At 39.3% G+C, this 19,712-nt stretch overlaps 1 protein-coding gene across 1 annotated transcript in view; it reads right to left on the bottom strand.

Annotated features, from left to right (window-relative positions):
- Positions 1-19,059, bottom strand: part of LOC132820600 (ATPase MORC2-like) — a 79,297-nt gene extending 60,238 nt beyond the window's left edge. The window contains exons 1-4 of the mRNA XM_060832804.1: positions 19,050-19,059; positions 17,119-17,187; positions 11,258-11,348; positions 5,891-5,999 (exon numbers count right to left, since the gene is read on the bottom strand). Of these exons, the coding sequence (XP_060688787.1) occupies positions 5,891-5,999; positions 11,258-11,348; positions 17,119-17,187; positions 19,050-19,059 (279 nt within the window). The remainder of the gene's footprint in view (positions 1-5,890; positions 6,000-11,257; positions 11,349-17,118; positions 17,188-19,049) is intronic.
- Positions 19,060-19,712: the final 653 nt, after the last annotated feature.

Genomic DNA, 19,712 nt, shown 5'->3' with positions numbered 1-19,712 from the left:
AGTTATTTCCTACTCTGTCAGTAGGAAGTGGCAGAAGGGCAAATAGCAACATCTCCTCAAAGCACGGTTGAAGGCTTACTTTGACAGGCTCTCATTGGTCACGCTACAAAGGACTACAGTGCTGCAGTCTGCATTAAATTCCGTGCTCATGCAGACAGCAAAGAAGGAGCTGGGTTTTGCAAAACAAAGGTTATATGAGCATGGTAACAAACCAGGCAGGTATTTAGCATATCTCACATGGAAAAGGTGTGCCCCTCAAGTCATTATGTCGATTAGGGAAGGGTCTGGGAACCTAACATGTAATTCCAAAAAGACTAATGCCGCATTCCAGAGATTTTACTCTGAATTATACCAATCTGAGAGTTGTGAGGAGGGGCAGGCCAAGATGGAGTCCTTTTTTAAGGATCTGGAGCTCCTGTGTGTGACCCCTGAACAAGAGTCTTTTCTCAATGCCCCCTTATCAGAGCAAGAGGTGCAGAAGGCTGTGAAATAGCTTCAGAGTGAAAAAGCACCTGGTCCTAATGGAATTCCAAGCGAATTCTATGAGGAATTTATAAGCATTCTGTCAGGCCCAATGTTCAACATGTTCAATGACTTGTACAGTCATGATCATCTCCTGCCATCTCTCAGACAGGCCAATATTTCGCTTATTCTTGAAAAAGTGAAGATCCCTTCTTACAGGCCCATTTCAATCTTAAATGTTGATTTTAAAATCCTCTCTGAAACTTTTGCGTTAAGGCTGGAAATTGTGTTACCTTCTATTGTTAAAGAGGACCAGACAGGCTTCATAAAGGGCTGCAGATCTTCCAATAATGTAAGGAGGCTGCTTAATGTAATTCAAGCGTGTCAACAACAGTCAATACAGGGATTGGTGATTTCTCTAGATGCAGAGAAGGCATTTGAGCAAGTTGAGTGGCCGTGCCTTTTTTATACTCTGAACGGTTTGGTTTGGGCAAAGTCTTTATAAGATTAGTAAAGGTTCTCTACAGTGAACTTCTCACTGCAGTCATCAGCAATGGGGTACAATCAAATAATTTTAACATTTTAGGGGCAGCCGGCATGGCTGTCTCCTTTCGCCATTGCTTTTTACGTTGGTGATTGAAACGTTAGCAGTTGCAATTCATAGGGATCCCCATATATCGGCTCCAGAAGTGGGTCAAAATTACATAAGATTTCATAGTATGTGGATGATGTCCTCATTTTCTTGTCAAATACAACAGTTTCAGTGCCTCGCCTGACACAATGCATCAGCACGTTTGGCATGTTTTCAGGGTACAAGGTTAATTTTGCAAAATCAGAGCTATGCCTATGGGTGGTATTATGAAGGTGCAAGGTCTTGAGGGCAAATCTCAATTCCCATTTATGTGGTCACAGTGGGGTTAGGTATTTGGGCATATTCATCATTCCAGTTCTTGATCGATTAGCTAATTTTCAACAAAAGCAAACAAGACCTTCAAAGGTGAGAGGTGCTTCCAGTCTCATGGTTAGGTCAGATAGCTCTCATTAAGATGAATATTCTCCCCTTTTGTTGTAGCCTATGTAGATGGTCCCCCTGATTTTCAATAAGCAAACATTCAGAAGACTGAACGGCTGTTTTAGCTCTTTTACTTGGCATCGTAAGCAGCCCCTTATTAAATTAGCTAAACTGCAATTGCCTCACAAACTGGGGGGGAGTGGGTCTCCCAGGATGTACACATATTTGGAAAGGCAAGGACTGATTAGGAATAGTCAGCATTGCTTTGTGCATGGGAAATCAAGTCTCACAAAATTGATTGAGTTTTTTGAAGAAGTAGCAAAGAAGATTGATGAGAGCACAGCAGAGATATGATTTATATGGACTTCAGTAAGGTGTTTGACAAGGTTCCCCATGGGAGACTGGTTAGCAATGTGAGGTCTCACAGAATACAGGGAAAACTAGCCATGTGGATACATAACTGGCTCAAAGGTAGAAGACAGAGGGTGGTGGTGCAGGAATGTTTTTCAGACTGGAGGTGTGATCAATGGAGTGCCACAAGGGTTGATGCTGGGTCCACGACTTTTTGTCATTTATATAAATGATTTGGATGTGAACATAAGAGGTACAGTTAGTAAGTTTGCAGATGACACTAAAATTGGAGGTGCAGTGGACAGCGAAGAAGGTTACCTCAGATTACAATAGGATCTTGATCAGATGGGCCAATGGGCTGAGGAGTGGCAGATGGAGTTGAACTTAGATAAATGTGAGGTGCTGCATTTTGAGAATGCAAAAGGACTTATATACTTAATGGTAAGGTTCTAGGGAGTTTTGCTGAACAAAATGACCTTGGAATGCAGGTTCATAGTTCCTTGAAAGTGGAGTTGCAGGTAAATAAGATAGAGAAGGCGACATTTGGTATGCTTTCTTTTATTGGTCAGAGTATTGAGTTCAGGAGTTGGGAGTTCATGTTACAGCTGTACACGACATTAGTTAGGCCACTTTTGGAATATTATGTGCAATTCTGGTCTCCTTCCTATCGGAAGGATGTAGTGAAACATGAAAGGGTTCAGAAAAGATTTCCAAGGATGTCGCTAGGGTTGGAGGATTGAGCTATTGGGAGAGGTTGAATAGGCTGAGGCTATTTTCCCTGGCACATTGGAGACTGAGGGGTGACCTTATAGGGGCATGGATAGGGTAAATAGGTAAGGTCTTTTCCCTGGAATGGGAGGGTCCAGAACCAGTCAGCATAGGTTTAGGGCGAGAGGGGAAAGATATAAAAGAGACCTATGGGGCAATGTCTTTACACAGAGGGTGGTGTGTATGTCGAATGGGCTGCGAGAGGAAGTGGTGGAGGCTATTAGGATTGCAACATTTAAAGGCATCTAGATGGGTATATGAATGGGAAGGATTGGAAAGATATGGACCGGGTGCTGGCAGGTGACTCTATGACTGTATCAACTAAACTACTTCTATCTTACATGAGTGATTGGGTTTGTGGGGACCCTTTTTCAACATTGTTAGATATCGAAGCCTCTCAGGCAAAGTGCCCACTTACTAGTTTGCTGTTTTTGGACAAAATGAGGACAGTTTACAAATATAACCCAATAGTTATCAATACTGTTTATGCATGGAAGGCAATTTGGCAGAGGGAAGGCAATACTGGCAAAACATCTTTTCTTACACCTATCATGGGTATGACGGGTTTGATGATGGGGATGATGGATTCTGGATTTAAACATTGGGCAGCAAGGGGTGTGTCTTGCATGGATGATTTATTTGAGGGAAACACATTGATGACTTTTTATTAGTTCGTGCGGAAATACGAGCGATCTGGCATGGACCGCTTTCTTTTCAAGTTAGGGATTTTATTAAAAAAAAGACTACACTTTTGACTGATCTCTACAAATGAGACTTAGAGAGGAAGGTGCGCAGCGCTAAGAGTATATTTTCTGTCAGCACTTTATACTAACATCGGCCCCTCAGATGAGTTTGATCAACTTTGCAGGGTATGGGAGAGAGAGCTAGGCATTGAGGTCTCCTCAGAGGTATGGGAAGATACTTGGGAAACCACAAGAAAGATATCAATTTGCAACAGGACCCATGCTTTATAGTTGAAGATCCTCCACAGGGTTCACTTGGTTCCAGATCATTTGTCAAAATTTAAACCAGGAGTATCTTCAACATGCCCCAAGTGTACAGTTAGTATGGGCACTCGGGCCCATTGTCTGTGGTAAGCTTCAAACATACTGGAGCACTGTGGCAGGTGCAATGAGGGATTTTGGGTTGTAAGGGTGGAGAAGAACCCAATCCCTCTGGCCTGTCCAGTGTAATCCTCACTTTCTGCGCAAGAAAGAATATCTTGTTAGGTTGGCTGTCAAAATCTCCTGGGCCTGTCAGGTTGGCATAAGATTGTTATGGAGCATATCCCCTCGGATTTTCTTACAAGCATGGTATACAACAAGACTAAGAATTTCCATAAGACATGGCGGCCCTTTTTGGACTATCTGGACACAGATTTGTCTGCCACACAATTAAAGGCTTTTATATAGCCGTAACGACTGTGCTTTAAGAGTCCAATATCCAGACAAGGGGAACTGCGAACATGTAATTATATGAAAAATAATGCTCTCGATATTCGAGAGTTAGTGTTTTGTTTTGCTGAGCTGTATTATTATTATTTATTATTTTTTGTTAGCTAATATTTATTTATTTAGTTAAGTAGTTAGTTGGGTTTTTAAAATATATTTTTATATATATTTATATATTTGTACACAAGGGCGGTTTGAGTTATTAAATTTTTTTGGTGTTCTTTCTTTGTATTATTTTGTATTTGTTGTAATACTAAAAAATCTATTTTCAATAAAAATGTATTTTAGAAATAGGGACCAGAGGGGCAACATTTTGTTTTAAAATACAGAATTGTGCGTATATGGAACAAGCTGCCAGAGAAGTGGTAGAGGCAGGTACAACGGAGACATTTAGACAGGTACATGGATACATTAGATGGTTATGGGACAAATAAAGAAAAATGGAACTAGTTCAGTTTCGGAAACTTGGTTGCCATGGACAAGTTTGGTCAAAGGGTTTGTTTCCATACTGTCTGACTCCATTCATTAAGGGCATTGTTAAAGGCACAAAACACTTCCATATTCTCAAACGCAAACATGCTAGTCACTTCATATTTCATATTTCTGCTCAACATTTTTCTGCACAAAAAAAGACACTGAAAAGTGCCATGAGGTATACTCTTGATATTTTTGTGCAGCTTCAGCACCTTATTTTAAATAGCAAACAGATTTTTTACTTCTTTACAACAAAATTATACTAACATTTCTGTGCCAAAGGAAAGTTAGATGATTAAGGCACAAGTTAGTCACCAGATTGCACTGAACACCATAATGGATGATAATCTAGAAAGAGTCCAGATCTGTCAAATGCTGAATATCAATGTTGCAGGCAAATATACCAAATACATTATGATTTGAAAAACAACTGAGAAGACAGTGGCTTGGTAATATTGTGTTAGGAACTCCAGAGCTGAAATTACTTGAGATTTATAATGTGCTCATATCTCATGCTCAGCGGAAGGATGCAAGAACATCATAAACAGGTTCTTCAGCCACACCCACAAGTATCCAGATATATTAGTCTTGGTCTTGCAAAGTATCAAGTATCTGCTCATAGTTTACATTATCAGAGATACAAAGGGGATGAGAAGGGCTTTTGCCTGAAACGTCTCGTTGGATGCTGCCTGAACTGCTGTGCTCTTCCAGCACCACTGATCCAGAATCTGGTTTCCAGCATCTGCAGTCATTGTTTTTACCAAAGGGATGAAGGCAAGGATTCTGCTCTCATAGATTTGGTGGACAACTGAAGGCTAGTATGGTCAGTGAGATTGGAACATTGAACTGTAAGGGCAAAAGGAGGTCATACCTCCAAATGGGATTTCACCTAGCAATTTTAATGATCCGTAAGTTAGATTTGTGGTCTTATTCATGCAGTGGTTGCATCCCTACCTCTTGGTCAGAAAATCCGGGTTTGAGTCCATGCTAAGACTTGTCAATAGAAGGTGCAGTTGTAATATAGTCAAACAGGTTTATTGTCCTGAGAATACGAGTGTTTTCATTAATTTTGGACATTAAGATTGTTAACAGTTTTAACCAGAGTAATTGTTTTGAATACTGTTCATTATTGACTTAAAATGACAGAAACAGCTTTTGTACTGCCGTTTCAGTAATACTCAAGTTCATTGGTAATACTCAAGTTCTGTACTAATCTGTTAACTGGACATATGAAGGACATATGAAGGAGGGTATCCAACATAGTCTACACTCTCATTTTCTCAGATCCAGGATGAATCAGGGGACCGACCAAGCACTTACAGGATTGGACTGACAAAACAAAATGCTGAAAATAAAATTCTCTCTCACTTACCTCGTCAATACCTTCTTTCTCATAAAATGTTCGAGACATAAGGATGCATGTCATGGTATTGTCTTTTTTGGTAAAGAGAATGAAATCCATTCCTATCCTCATTGAACCACTGAAAGAAGTCAAGTCATAATTAACTACAGTGGAGTGGCTGATTGTGATTCACACAGCTGTAGTATTATCACAATTTAACAGAATAGCTACAACTTCAGTGACTTTTTGTCAGGTTTCTGGTTTACAAATTTACAATCCACAAAAATTGAATTGAGTGTTATGCTGGCAGTAACAAAAAGTAGATGCTATTTCAGATAAGGAACAAATTAGTGGAAAATGCAATTCAATACAGAAAATTAATGAATAAGGATAAAATTTGGTGTATTTCTCAATGTAGCTCAAGAACACAAGGACAAAATGTACAAGTTTATTAACTCCTAAAATTTGTTAGACCAAGGTCTTCAAACTCAATGAGTAGAACAGTTTGTTTAAAATTTAGACAAAAAGTCTTAAAAGCCACACTGCCACTACTGACAGAACATAATGAAAAAAATACTTTCCTCATTTCATGGCCTATTAACCTGTCACAAAACCAAGAGGTGAGCTACCTGATAATTTCATTCAACCAGTGACAGCTTTCCTATATTCCTCTATCTTGTTCAACAGCTCCTCCAAAGCTTTCCTTTGGGCTCTATTGTTCAATAACACTTAGCTTTGACACCATACTGTTAGTGAAATATGCCAAAATTGGTTTTTTCATTGTTTGTGACTTTTCTTTGCTAACAAGACGCACATCGAAGTTAGGATAAATGAGAACCAACTATCTTTAAATTCTTGTTTTTAATCACTCTTTATAATCATTTCCCAAGCAATCTCAAAACAAGAGCCAAAGTATGATCTTACAATCTTTGAATTGCCTGCTTGGACACAATGCATGTATTAGCCAACACAGACGCAGTACCAGGCCCAAAGTGAGTGTAATCTTTTTTTGATTAATATATCCAGCTGAATGTGCTCACTAGTATAGCATAAAGGATATCTAGGGCACTTGTGTAACAACTGATAAATCATTACTCAAATAGTACACCTAGCCAAATGCAAAGTACTTACCCATTGTACCAATCAGGTTCTAAATATGGCAAACAATCAGAACACGCAACATTAAGCAATCTTCTTGAATAAGACAACCAAGGCCAAAGTGAATATGATGCTTTATTTCTTAATGTCCCTGCCTACATATTATCCACGTGTCTGAATTGCAGGTGTTAGTGCAGCATGTCACTTCCCAGTGAAACAGTAGTCAAGGATTAATTGTTAGATTGGTGATGATTTTCTTTGTATGTTTCTTCATCGGGAGCACAGTGTCAAGAGTTCTCTGAAACCTCATGGCAGTCAGCATTTAAAACAATGCTCTGGCTCAAGAACGATTTGCCATTTGCACATCAAATCCCAAGAAGATGCAGGTTGTCAACACGTGCTGAACAAATTGAAAATTGGAAGATTGGAAGTGTTTATTTCTTGATTCCTGAAAACAATCTTACGTGACAATTCAGATATTATGTTAGGTCCTATCTGGAATACTACATACAAATTTGTTCCTCACGCTACAGGAAAAATTTCATTGCGCGAGGGAAAAGTGCAATACACTGTATTTGGTAAAGATTTTTCAAATACTGAGAAAAAAACATGATAAACATAGGTTAACTTTTCTGTGGGGTTAGGGTCATAAATTCCAACACTAAGTTTCACTGTTATGGCATTAACACTTTCATTTCTTTGCCAAAGATCTCCATCAACTATATTGGACATCCTCAGTCTTTCTGTTCCCAACATGGATTTTGGATTAAGTACGTTGCCATTGCCCATTTTGTTCTCCTTTCTGTACAGTCAGATAAATGTCAGGTTCAAAAACATTTTATTTAGGATGCTACCCCTTCAACAATTTATTGAGAATGTTCCTACAAGTTTCTGCCTTTTTTGTTGTCCAAAAGATAAATTAGCATAAACTTATTGATATTTAAGTAATTGAACAATCTATCTGAACACCACCACTGTACCTTTTAATCTGTGCGCTGTTCTTTACATACTGCTTTCATGAAGGGAAGTCGGGTGAAGATAGCAAAAGTTCCTTTTCTAATACATGGTAATCTTCCCTATAAATGAGGGACATGTCACGTTGCCACTTTTCAATCCTCTGAAATTGTGGTCAGAAATCCTATTCAAGGGTAAGGATGCTGCTGAAGAATGCTTTGCGAGTCTCACATGTGTTTGTCATGGAGTGCTGCCCAATGTGTGGGAGATAGCAGGAGGGCCCACAGAAAACAGGACAGCTCCATGCTTTACCGTATGTTGGAGGCAGTGGGGGAAGTGAATGAACATAGCATGGTGTACACATGAACTCAGTGCCAACCATGCTTTAACAACCTTCCATGGAATGTCAAGCTGAGTGTAGAGCTGCATTCAAATGCCAGGCCTCCAGGTCTGCATACACATGGGTTGCTAGCTAATGGGTACATAGTCTTTGCTCGGCAATCCATGCAGGTATGCCTAGAAGCCATGAACTCTGGACAAAGTTCAGCCCTGAAAGATCTGTTTCAACTCTGCAGAACCAAATGACCGACTGGACTGTAGCACATTCAGCTTGTGTTTCATAAAGGACCAATCGTGGAGACAAAGTCCACGCAGCCACAGTCAGTTTTAGTTCGCTCTGCAAAAAAAAAGGGTAAGAGCAAACTTACAACACCTGCCACCAGAAGAGTAAAAGCACAACAGACAGTGAACTCAATAGGCACTCAAACAGATATGGGAGGCAGAAGCAGCTGTCAGCAGTTCTTTGTGGAGACTAGAGGGCTCGGCCAGACAAAAATGGGGTCAGTTTGCTCAGTTGGCTGGTGTGCTGTTTGTAATGCAGAACGACAGTAACATCATGGGTTCTGTTTCCACATCTGGCAGAGATTACCATGAAAGGATTCTCCTTCTCAACTTCTCCCCATACCTGAGTGTGGGGACCCTCAGGCTAAACCACCTCTAGTCGTCTCTCTCCCTCTCTTTCTCTCTCTGAATGAGATAGCAGGCTAAGGGTCCAATAGTGAGAATATGTACAGAGTATAATCAGGCAGGGAAAGAGTTAAGTTCTAAGTTTTGCGAAAGAGGTTCAGTTGAACATGACTCAGATCAGGTAAGTACTTACAGTTGACAATGGAGTGCTGGAGGCAAGGGTAATGGGTTAAAAAGGTGGAAAAGCAGTCATTTAACAATATTGGAAGTATTCAGTATGCAAGTTCAGCTAACAAGGGTATAAGTATCCATTGTATGAATTGAAAATGTGTTGCTGGAAAAGCGCAGCAGGTCAGGCAGCATCCAAGGAACAGGAGATTCGACGTTTCGGGCATAAGCCCTTCTTCAGGAATCCCGAAGAAGGGCTTATGCCCGAAATGTCGAATCTCCTTTCCTTGGATGCTGCCTGACCTGCTGCGCTTTTCTAGCAACACATTTTCAGCTCTGATCTCCAACATCTGCAGACCTCACTTTCCCCTCCATTGTATGAATCCCATTGTACATTCATTGGTCTCTGCTTTTGATATTCATTGATTGTAACAATCATCCAATTAATATATATGTTGCCTTATCTTGATGCTCCCCCCTGTAATATGATTATATAGTTTATTGAGAAACTGCTCTTCCAGAATAGACCAGGAATCTATGTCATGATTCGGGATCGTTCTCTCCCTCCAAGGCCCGGAATAAAGATGAAGGAGGTAAAACTATATGTATCTCTGAGCGTTTCATTTTGATTGAGGGGCAGGTGGGCAGGCGGCGGGGCGGGGGGAGGGGGGTTAATGGGACAACGGTACAACTATGGCAACTTTATCTTTACAGATAAATCAGCAACAAGTGAAGTGTGCTCAAATATTAAAGTACCTGAGGCTGAGGAAAATTGTGAAGCATATTACACAGATTGAATTTTGGAACGGATTCAACTGCTAGTATTTTTTTTCTGAAAGTAGAAACCATAACATTAGATTATTTGAAGTCTTTGACTAAAGTTAGACAGAGTTAGAACACAAACAGAGTAGAAACAAAAGTCGGATCTCACATGGATGAGCTGCTTCGTGATTGCACAGCATTGAGTTAAAAGGACAGAATCCTGAACTTCTTGTCAGCAGTAAAATTAGCTGTTGGAAATTGAAAAACTTCAGTTAGATGAAAGAAAAGAGAAATAGAAAGGGGAAAAAAGTGAATAGAACAATGGAAAGTATAGGGAGAAAACAGAACTGTAAATAAAAAAGCTTGAATTGGAAAGTGAGGGGAAAAATGAACAAAGGTAAATGGAAAGAGAATAGAAAGAGAAAGGAAAATGCAATATAAAAGTTTGAAGTCCCAAAGATAGGAAGAGTTCAAACAAAATAAGCAGCAGAAGATAAATTGGGAGCTGTCACACATAAATCACAAAAAGCTACCATAGAATTTCAGTGGATAACAGGGAAGAGAAATGGAAATGGAATGTTGGCTTTTATTTCAAAGGATTGGATCATAAAAGCAGGGAAGTCTGGCTCAAACTATACAAGACACCACACAGGCCACAACTAGAATACTGACAAGAGTTTTGAGCTCCTTACTGTTGAAGAAAATATATATTGGCATTGGAGGCAATCCGGAGAAGATTTACTAAAATGATCCTTGACATGGAGAGATTGGAGGAGAGCTTGTGTAAGTTGAGCCTGTACTCACTGGAGGTAAGAAAAATGAAAAGTGACCTATTTAAAACAAAAAATATTTTTTGGGTGTTTGGTAAGGCAGATGTTGAAGGGTACTTTCTATCTGAAAGAGAATCTAGGTCCAAAGTGCATAATCTCAGTAAGGGATCATCCAGTTATGACAGATGAGGAGGAATTTTTAATCTCAAAACATATGAATCTGTGGAATACTTACTGGAGAGGGCTATACAAGCGGTGTCATTAAAAAACTCAGAAAGAGAATCAAGAGTTATGAGCATAAGGGAAGAGAATGATGGACTGTTATCAGATCAGCCCTGAACTCATCAAATGGTGGAGCAGACTTGATGGCCTAATGTTCTTCTGCTACATCACATGGTCTTATTAGTTCAAAAAGGAATGAATTCTGTGGATTCACAAATAGGCATCCCACTGGCAAACAGCAATAAGGGAATATTTTCATTATTTGTGTTCCCACCTATTTTGTGTCATTCACAACTTGCCAGCCATACATTCATTTTAGAAACAATAAACATTTCAAACAGCAGAGCAAAACAGAAAAGAGTTGCAAACAATGTTTTCTTAATCCTAAAAGTCAATCTCAAAGATTTAAACTAATTTATTCCGCAAGACTAAAGACAAACTTATCTCTGAAACTCACGATTTCAATCCATTTCCATACTGTCCAACAAGTTGGGACTTTGAAGTTCTCTTTATAGACTTTCCTAAATGAATAATGTCTGCTACTTCACCTGTGAAATGCAGAAATTTTGTTATAGTCCTGTTTTCATATGTTTACTATAATTTACAATAAACAGACAACATTTTTGTGCTGGCTTTCTGGAACTTGATCACCAAAGGCAATGGCAGAGAATTTATAACTATGAACCTGTTTTTCTTTTTAAGGGTAATACAACATAGACAGTATGACGTGCCCATGAAAGTACAAGTGGTCATAAACAATTAAAGAGCATGAGTTGAAGGCAATTTGTGGAACAGGTCTGTAATTGGTTTAGAGATCGGGATAGAAGTAAACTGAATGTTCCCTAATTGGTAAAGGAGTTTTTCAGCATCTTTCATTTACTTAATAGAGGAAAATAGAATTTATGTCCAACTTATCTACATTAAATTTTGTAGATAGGAGAAGGGAGCTATATAAGGACACAAAATGGCTAAGTGAACCTGCAAATCTATAACAGACAAAATCCAAGGTTCTCCTGCACTAGGGAAGTGTAACATCATCCACTGTATATCTGACCATGATAAATTGGATCATCTCCTTGGTCAGATATTAGAAGCAGGAAGAGTGATGGGATTCAGATACTCATTTATACTCACCATTAACAGTTAATAGGAACAAAATGTACATCTTACAGCTTAGTGGAATTTTTCTCAAGGGGTTGGTATGACCAGTTATAAGGGGAGGGGGAGTTCTGGACCTAATATATAGAAATAAATCCAGTGTCAATGGGGAAACATTTTGCACACAGTGACCATAACACAGTTAGATTTAGGATAGTTATAGAGAAATTTCACAAAGCTATGATTTGGTCTAAGTGCATTGGGAGCAGCTACTTGCAGGTAGAGGTTTCGGAGCATTGGAGGCTCTGAAGAAGGAAATAGCAAGAGGCCAGGGCAAATATGTTCCTATAAAGGTACAGGTGGAGACTGGAGAAGCCTGGATGTCTAGGAACATAAAGGGCAAGACTAAGAAGAAAAAAAACTTACTGCACACAAAAGCTCAATATGATTTATGACTATTTGGAAAAGCATTGTCAGATTGAAGGCAGTCAGCGTGGCTTTGTGAGGTCAAGCCTCACGAATCTTATTGAGTTCTTTGAAGAGCTGTCAAGACAGGTTGATGACGGTCGAGCAGTGGATGTGGTGCATATGGATTTCAGCAAGGCATTTGATAGGGTTCCCCATGGTAGGCTCATTCATAAAATCAGGAAATATGGGATACAGGAAGATTTGGCTATCTGGATTCAGAATTGGCTGGCTGACAGAAGGCAGAAAGTGGTTGTAGATGGAAAGTATTCTGCCTAGAAGGCAGTGTTGAGTGGGGTCCTGCAGGGCTCTGTTCTTGGGCATCTGCTCTTTGTAGTTTTTATAAATGATTTGGATAAGGAGGTTAAGGGGTGGGTTAATAAATTTGCAGATGACACAAAGGTTGGAGGTGACGTTGATAGTATTGAGGGCTACTGCAGGCTGCATGCAGCGCGACATAGACAGGAAGCAGAACTGGGCTGGGAAATGGCAGATGGAGTTCAACCTGGATAAATGCGAAGTGATGCATTTTGGAAGGTCGAACTCGAATGCTGAATATAGGATTAAAGACAGAATTCTTGGCAGTGTGGAGGAACAGAGAGATCTGGGTGTGCAAGTACATAGATCCCTCAAAGTTGCCATCCAAGTGGATAGGGTTGTTAAGAAAGTATATGGTGTTTTGGCTTTCATTAACAGGGGGATCGAGTTTAAGAGCAGCAAGGTTTTGCTGCAGCTCTACAAGTCCCCGGTGAGACCACACTTGGAATATTGTGTCCAGTTCTGATCGCCCAATGATAGGAAAGATACAGAGGCTTTGGGGAGGGTGCAAGGAAGGTTTACCAGGATGCTGCCTGGACTGGAGGGCTTGCCTTATGAAGAAAGGTTGAATAAGCTCAGACTGTTCTCTCTGGAGAGAAGGAGGAAGAGAGGAGACCTGATCGAGGTGTATAAAATAATGAGAGGAATAGGTAGAGTCAATAGCAAGAGACTTTTCACCAGGGCAGGATTGACTGGTACGAGAAGTCATAGTTTGAAGATATTAGGAGGAAGGTATAAAGGAAGCATCAGAAGTAGGTTCTTTATGCAGAGAGTTGTGAATGCATGGAATGCGTTGCCAGCTGAGGTGGTGGAAGTGAAGTCATTGGGGACATTTAAGCAACTGCTGGACATACACATGGATAGCAGTGAGTTGAGGGGTGCGTAGGTTAAGTTACTATATTTTACATTAGGATTAAGTCTCGGCACAACATCGTGGGCCTAAGGGCCTGTTCTGTGTTGTACTTTTCTATGTTCTATGATATAGTCATTAAAAAAGGAGTATAAAAATGCTGGGAGAACTTATAGGAAATTAGGAAAGCAAAGAGTGCAGGAGAAATCAGTGCAAGATCAATAAAGGATAATCCAAAGGGTTCATTAAAAAATAGTCATAAAAGAGCAAGAGAATAACTGGTGAAAGAGTAGAACCCATAATGGTAATCAGTGCATGGACCCAGAAGATGTGGGTGTGGTCCTCAAAATGGAAAAGGATGACACAGCTATAGACACCAGTGGTTTTAGCAGCCTTAAGAGTGGATAATTCCATGGGTCTTGTTGAAATGTAGTTTAGGCTGTTGGAGGAGGACATAATAGGATCATAGCAAGCATTTTCAAATCCTCAGACAGTAATCAAGGTGCCAGAGGACTGGAGGATTGCTAATATTGTCCCATTATTAAAAAAAAGGAAAGTATAGATAATGAAGTCACAGGCCAGTCTAACCCCAGAAGCATGGAAATTATTATAAAGAATTCTCAGCAACAGAATTTAGAGAAAGTCAGGTTAATCAAATATGGTAAGCATGGACCTGTGAACGGAAGATTGTGTTTGACAAATTTGATTGAATTTTGAGGTAACCAGGAACATTGACAAAGGTAACGTAGTCTACATGGACTTTGACAGACGCATGAAGAAACCAAAATTCACAGGATTCAAGACAAACTGGTATTGGATACAAAATTGGCTGAGAGGTATGAAGCAGAGGATGATGGTAGACGAATGTTTCCAATGGGGTTACTTGCAGGGCTCAGTGCTGGGAACCTTGCTGTTTTTGGTGTACATCGATTATTTAGAATTAAATGCAGGGAAATTGATGAAAAGTTTGCGGATGACCCCACTAATGAAGGAGATATCATTGGATGCTCAGATGGGCAGAACCGTGATAAATTAAATGGAATTCAAGCCAGAAAAGTAATGCACTTTGGGAAGGATAATGAGGGAAAGGTTTATGCTATAAATGGCAGGACCCTGGAATGTACTGAAGATCAGAGGGGTCTTGGTGTACATTTTCACATATCCCTGAAGTACAAAGGCAAGTAGATAAAGTTCAGCTGGTATATAGGATATTCGCCTTTATTAGCAGAAGCACAGAATACAAGAGCAAGGAGGTTACACTGAGAATATATGAAACACTGATTAGGCCACAACTAGAATTGTGCGCGCTGTTCTGGTTATCATATTGTTGAATAAGATTGCACCAGAGAGAGTGCAAAAGAGATTTAACAGTATGCTGCCTGGACTAGAAGCCAAAGCTATAAGTGAAGATGAGATAGGCAGGCGCTGTTTTCCTTGGAGCAGCAAAGGTTGATACGAGATATGAGAGAAGTGAATAAGATTATGAAGGACATAAATATGGTGGCGAGGAAGTCTGCTTTTCCAAATGTACAGGGGTCAACTACAAGACAGTATAGATTGAAGGCAAGAGACATAAGGCTAAGAGGAGAGTTTTAAAAATGTCGTTATTCAGTGGACAGTGGGAGTCCAGAACCTAGTGCCTGAAAAGATGGTTAAGTCAGAAACTCAGGTAACATTTAAGCAATATTCAGATATTCATTTGCATGCCATAGCCTCCAGGGTTACAGGCTAAAAGCTGTAAAGTGGGATTAGTGTAGTCAGATCTGCCAAGAAAATAATGGGAAAAACCGCCTTCTGTGCTGTAAGCATCTATGAGTTCATGAGGAAGGAAGTACTGCGCAAAAAAACAAACAACTCACTGACTTGACTCAACAATTCTCACTACGTGCACATTTTGTATATTAACCCAGAGGAGTTAGGCCAGAACTTTTTGTTAAATAAAAGCAAAATACTGCAGGTGCTCAAGATCAGAAAAAACAAATGTGCTGGAACAACTCAAGTCTGGCAACATCTGTGGAGACAAACAGATTTCAGAGCCTAATTCCATAGTATAGAGCCCTTTTGGACTCAAAATATGAACTCTAGTACTCTCTCCACAGTTAATGTCAGACATTCAGTTCACTAATCCAGAACAAACATATTAAAAATACTTGAATGTTTCTTTCAAAGGAATATGTACAGGAATAACTAATTTTATTATGATTACATTCAGTTAGAATTTCAAACTGAACTGTTGCTTTGATACATGCATCTTTATTTAATTAGTTGATTTTCTTTCAAAATTACATTTTGTAGCATTTCAGTTACCAGTACCGTCTCATTTCTGTCTTTGCTCTTATTCAGAAAATTTATTGCAGCTTCTCCAGTTTAATTTCTCTATTTTTTTTCTCAAACCATGCTTTCTGGGACCCTCAAGTTCTAAGATCCATTTTCAACTCAGGTAACAACACTATAACGACTTATATTTAAATTGTGGGGAGTACTAAGTATACATGAAGACAAATCAAGGCCTAGATCTGTCTGAAATTTACAGACTCTTTGTGTTGCATATGGTCTATAAAAATGTAAATAATTAATATAATCAGGTACACTCTTGATAGACAGTGAAGGTTATCTTAGATTATAAAGGGATCTTGATCAATGGGGCCAATGGGCCAAGGAGTGGTAGATGAAGTTTAATTTCGATAAATGCGAGGTGTTGTATTTTGGTAAAATGAGCAAGGGCACTTAATGGTGGGGCCCTGGTTAGTGTTATCAAACTGAGAGACCTAGCAGCTCAGGTACAAAGTTCCTTGAAAGTGGCGTCGCAGCAGGACAATGTAGCAAAAAAAAGCATTTGGTATGTTTGCCTTCATTGTGCAGACCATTGAGTCAGAGTTGGATGTCATGTTGCAGTTATACAGGACGTTTGAGAGGCCACTTTTGGAGTACCGTGTACAGTTCTGGCCACCCTGCTACAGGAAGGATATTATTAAATTGGAAAGGAAACAGAAAAGATTTACAAAGAGGTTACCGGGACTGGAGAGTTTGAGTTATAAGGAGAAGCTAGATAGGCTAGGTCTTTTTTCTCGGGAGATTAGGTGATTGAGGGGTGACTTAATAGAGGTTATGAGGGCCAGAGATAAGGTGTATAACCAAGGTCTTTTCCCCAGGGTAGGCGAGTTCAAAACTGGAGGACATAATTTTAAGGTGAGAGGAGAAAGATTTAAAAAGGGACAAGGCGGGCAACATTTTCACACAGAGGGTGGTTCGCATGTGGCATGAACTGCCAGAGGAAGTGGTAGATGCAGTTACAGATACAACATTGAAAATACATTTGGACAGGAAAGGTTTACAGGGATATGGGCCAAATAAAGGCAAATGGGGACAAGTTTTGTTTTGGAAACTTGATCAGCATGGACGAGTTGGAGCAATGGGTCTGTTTCCATGCTGGATGACTTTGAGGCCCTTTGGTTGCCATAACTTTGACAGAAAACTAAACTGATGTGGTGATCCAGAATTTCACTTCCAAGGCAACAGCAAACAATCAGGAAAGCCCTATGGCAAATTTCTAGAGTTACAGGAAACAGAATTTTTAATGTACTTACTTGGATTCATACCAATACCATTATCCAGAAAACACATCATAAACCCTCCTCTTATTTCATCACTGGTTTCTGAAACAGAAATATCTAAAGCTGTCAATTAATATCGATTCTGCTTAAAATTTGGCTTCCATGGTTTACTAGGATGAAAATAAATTGAAAATAAAATTTAATAGAAAATAAACTTACAGTCTCACCATTTGAATATAGAAATAACAGCAAAAATGATTTGTTGAGAGCATGATGTCTCAAAAAGATTATGGTCTCTCCTGAATAAACTCTGTCCAGAAGATAGGGACTCCCATGAGTCAGTGAGGATGTTTAGTCTCTTTCGTGATGCTTTCAGGACATCCTGAAATTGTTTCTATTATTCTTCTGGGAGTCCCCTGCCATAATCAAGGTCAGAGTAGACAGTTGCTTTAGGCGGCTGGTGTCAGGCATACAACCAGGCAATATGTCCTGTCCAGTGGAACTGGTTAAGTGGTTAGCAACTTGATCTAGGCATGCTAACTTGAGACAAGATACTGCTATTTAACTTTCCGGCTTCCACAGAAATTGAAGTGCCTTCTGAAGGCATCACTAATGGTACTTACGCCATTATTTCATGTTGATCATCATTCAAGATCACTGATTACCTCATCAACAGTCATACTTTTATCATATAGCATGTACCATACTGCCCATTAGCAAATGCAAAGACATCTACTAACTGCAAAAAACAATAGAAATCCTCAAAAATTAATAAAATGCCATTATGGACTTAAGAATCTAATTTATAAAAGGTTTGTGTAAGACAATCATTTTCCCTTTAGATAAAAGCAAATTCTAAATTGTAAGTTTCCTTCTTAATGCAATCTCAAGAATTTGATAATACTACTGTTTTATAGTTATTCCCACCTACAAGCACACCATAAATCATAACCTAGCAAAAATAATAAAGATCCATCCCTCCATATTTTGAATTTGTGAGCCCTTAAAAAAAGGCTGACTAGGGTCACAATTATTAGGTTTCAGATTGTTGAAGTCTCTGCACAAACTTATGCTGGCAAGTTTCATTTGTCCCCCCAAACCGATGGGTCAGTTAATAAACCTTTTCTTCCCCTTTTGCAACCGAAAGCAAGAAATAATTATGGAGGCATATCACAACATCTCCAATCTCTCCACTGTAACAGTTGCTTAATATCAAAAAGGTAAATAAAACTATTCAATCAAACATGATGTGACTGCGATGAGGATTAAAAATATGCCTATATTCCATTTTTAATGACAAATTTTATTCTTTTTATTTGTTCCTGGGATATGGGAGTCACTGGACAGGTCAGCCTTTACTGTCCATTCCTAATTGCCTTTGAACTGAATGAACTGCTTGGCTAGAAGGCAATTAAGAGTGAACTGCATTGCTGTGGGTTTGGAAGCACATAGACCAAATCAGGTATGGATGGCATATTTCCTTCCCTAAGGATATTAGTGAATCAAAGTCAAAAAGTGCAGTGCAGGAAAAGCACAGTCGGCCAGGCAGCATCTGATGATCAGGAATCGACATTTCGAGCATGAGCTCTTCATCAGGAATGAGGCTTATGCTCAAAACATTGACTCTCCTGCTCCTTAGATGCTGCCTGACCTGCTGTGCTTTTCCAGCACCACACTTTTTGACTGTGATCTCCAGCATCTGCAGTCCTCACTTTGTCTTATAGTAGTGAAACAATTGAGTTTTTGTAACAATGACAAAAGTTCACCTAATTGTGACTGTAGAAATTACAGATTTTTAAGTGCATTTTAATTCCACTGTGCCCATGACATACCTTGGGTTCTTGATCTCTAGTCAAGATACATTATTACTGTGCCAGTATCACCCCTCCTCCACTGATATTGTAGCATGGCTCCTTTTTAACGCAGAAATAATAGTGCAGCTTGTTTTGCTTATTTCTACTTACTCTCTGTCATACGTTCTTGGTGAATTTGGAACAGGTGGAGATGCATATTTTCATGATCAGAGACACAAATGCTCAAGTTTTGGTAAGGAAAATGAAATCCCTGAATTTGTTTAAAATGATTACCATGGTGGTTCTTTGTCGGTTATGTTATCAATAACATTTAATTATTAGTCAAAGGCAGCTCATTCAAGATAGTTTTGTTAACAAAACACTAACATGCAGCTGACTGTTGATACAATTGAGAGAATAAAACTACGTTAGGATACCATTTACAATAAAAAAAATATAAATTCATGTAATAAATGAACTGGACCTCATTCAACAGCTTTGGATTAGAGGTTGGCTTGTATGGTAGAGAGAGATGTACAAACTGAGACTTAAAACAAGTCTGAAATGGTACAGAGACAAATTTGAATGCTCTCCAAAATCTGCTTCTGATTGATTGGCCGAGAGATTGTACCATGTGTCCAATGTCTCTCGTAGGAGCTAGTCCCAGCTTGTCATGATATTAAGACATGAAAAATACCAAACTTCATGAAAACTATAAATTTTAATTTTTAAAATGATTTGCTAGACTAAAATGATTGCATTAGCTCACATGATTCACAAGTTGGCTACAATTCTAGAATCTTTCAGTGAATTAAATTAAACCACTTGTGGAAT

The sequence above is a fragment of the Hemiscyllium ocellatum genome, chromosome 12 (assembly GCF_020745735.1).
Source record: "Hemiscyllium ocellatum isolate sHemOce1 chromosome 12, sHemOce1.pat.X.cur, whole genome shotgun sequence".
In the NCBI taxonomy this organism is placed as follows: Eukaryota; Metazoa; Chordata; class Chondrichthyes; order Orectolobiformes; family Hemiscylliidae; genus Hemiscyllium; species Hemiscyllium ocellatum.
The sequence above is the reverse complement of the archived record's forward strand: the minus strand, read 5'-3'. Positions and strand labels throughout refer to the sequence as shown.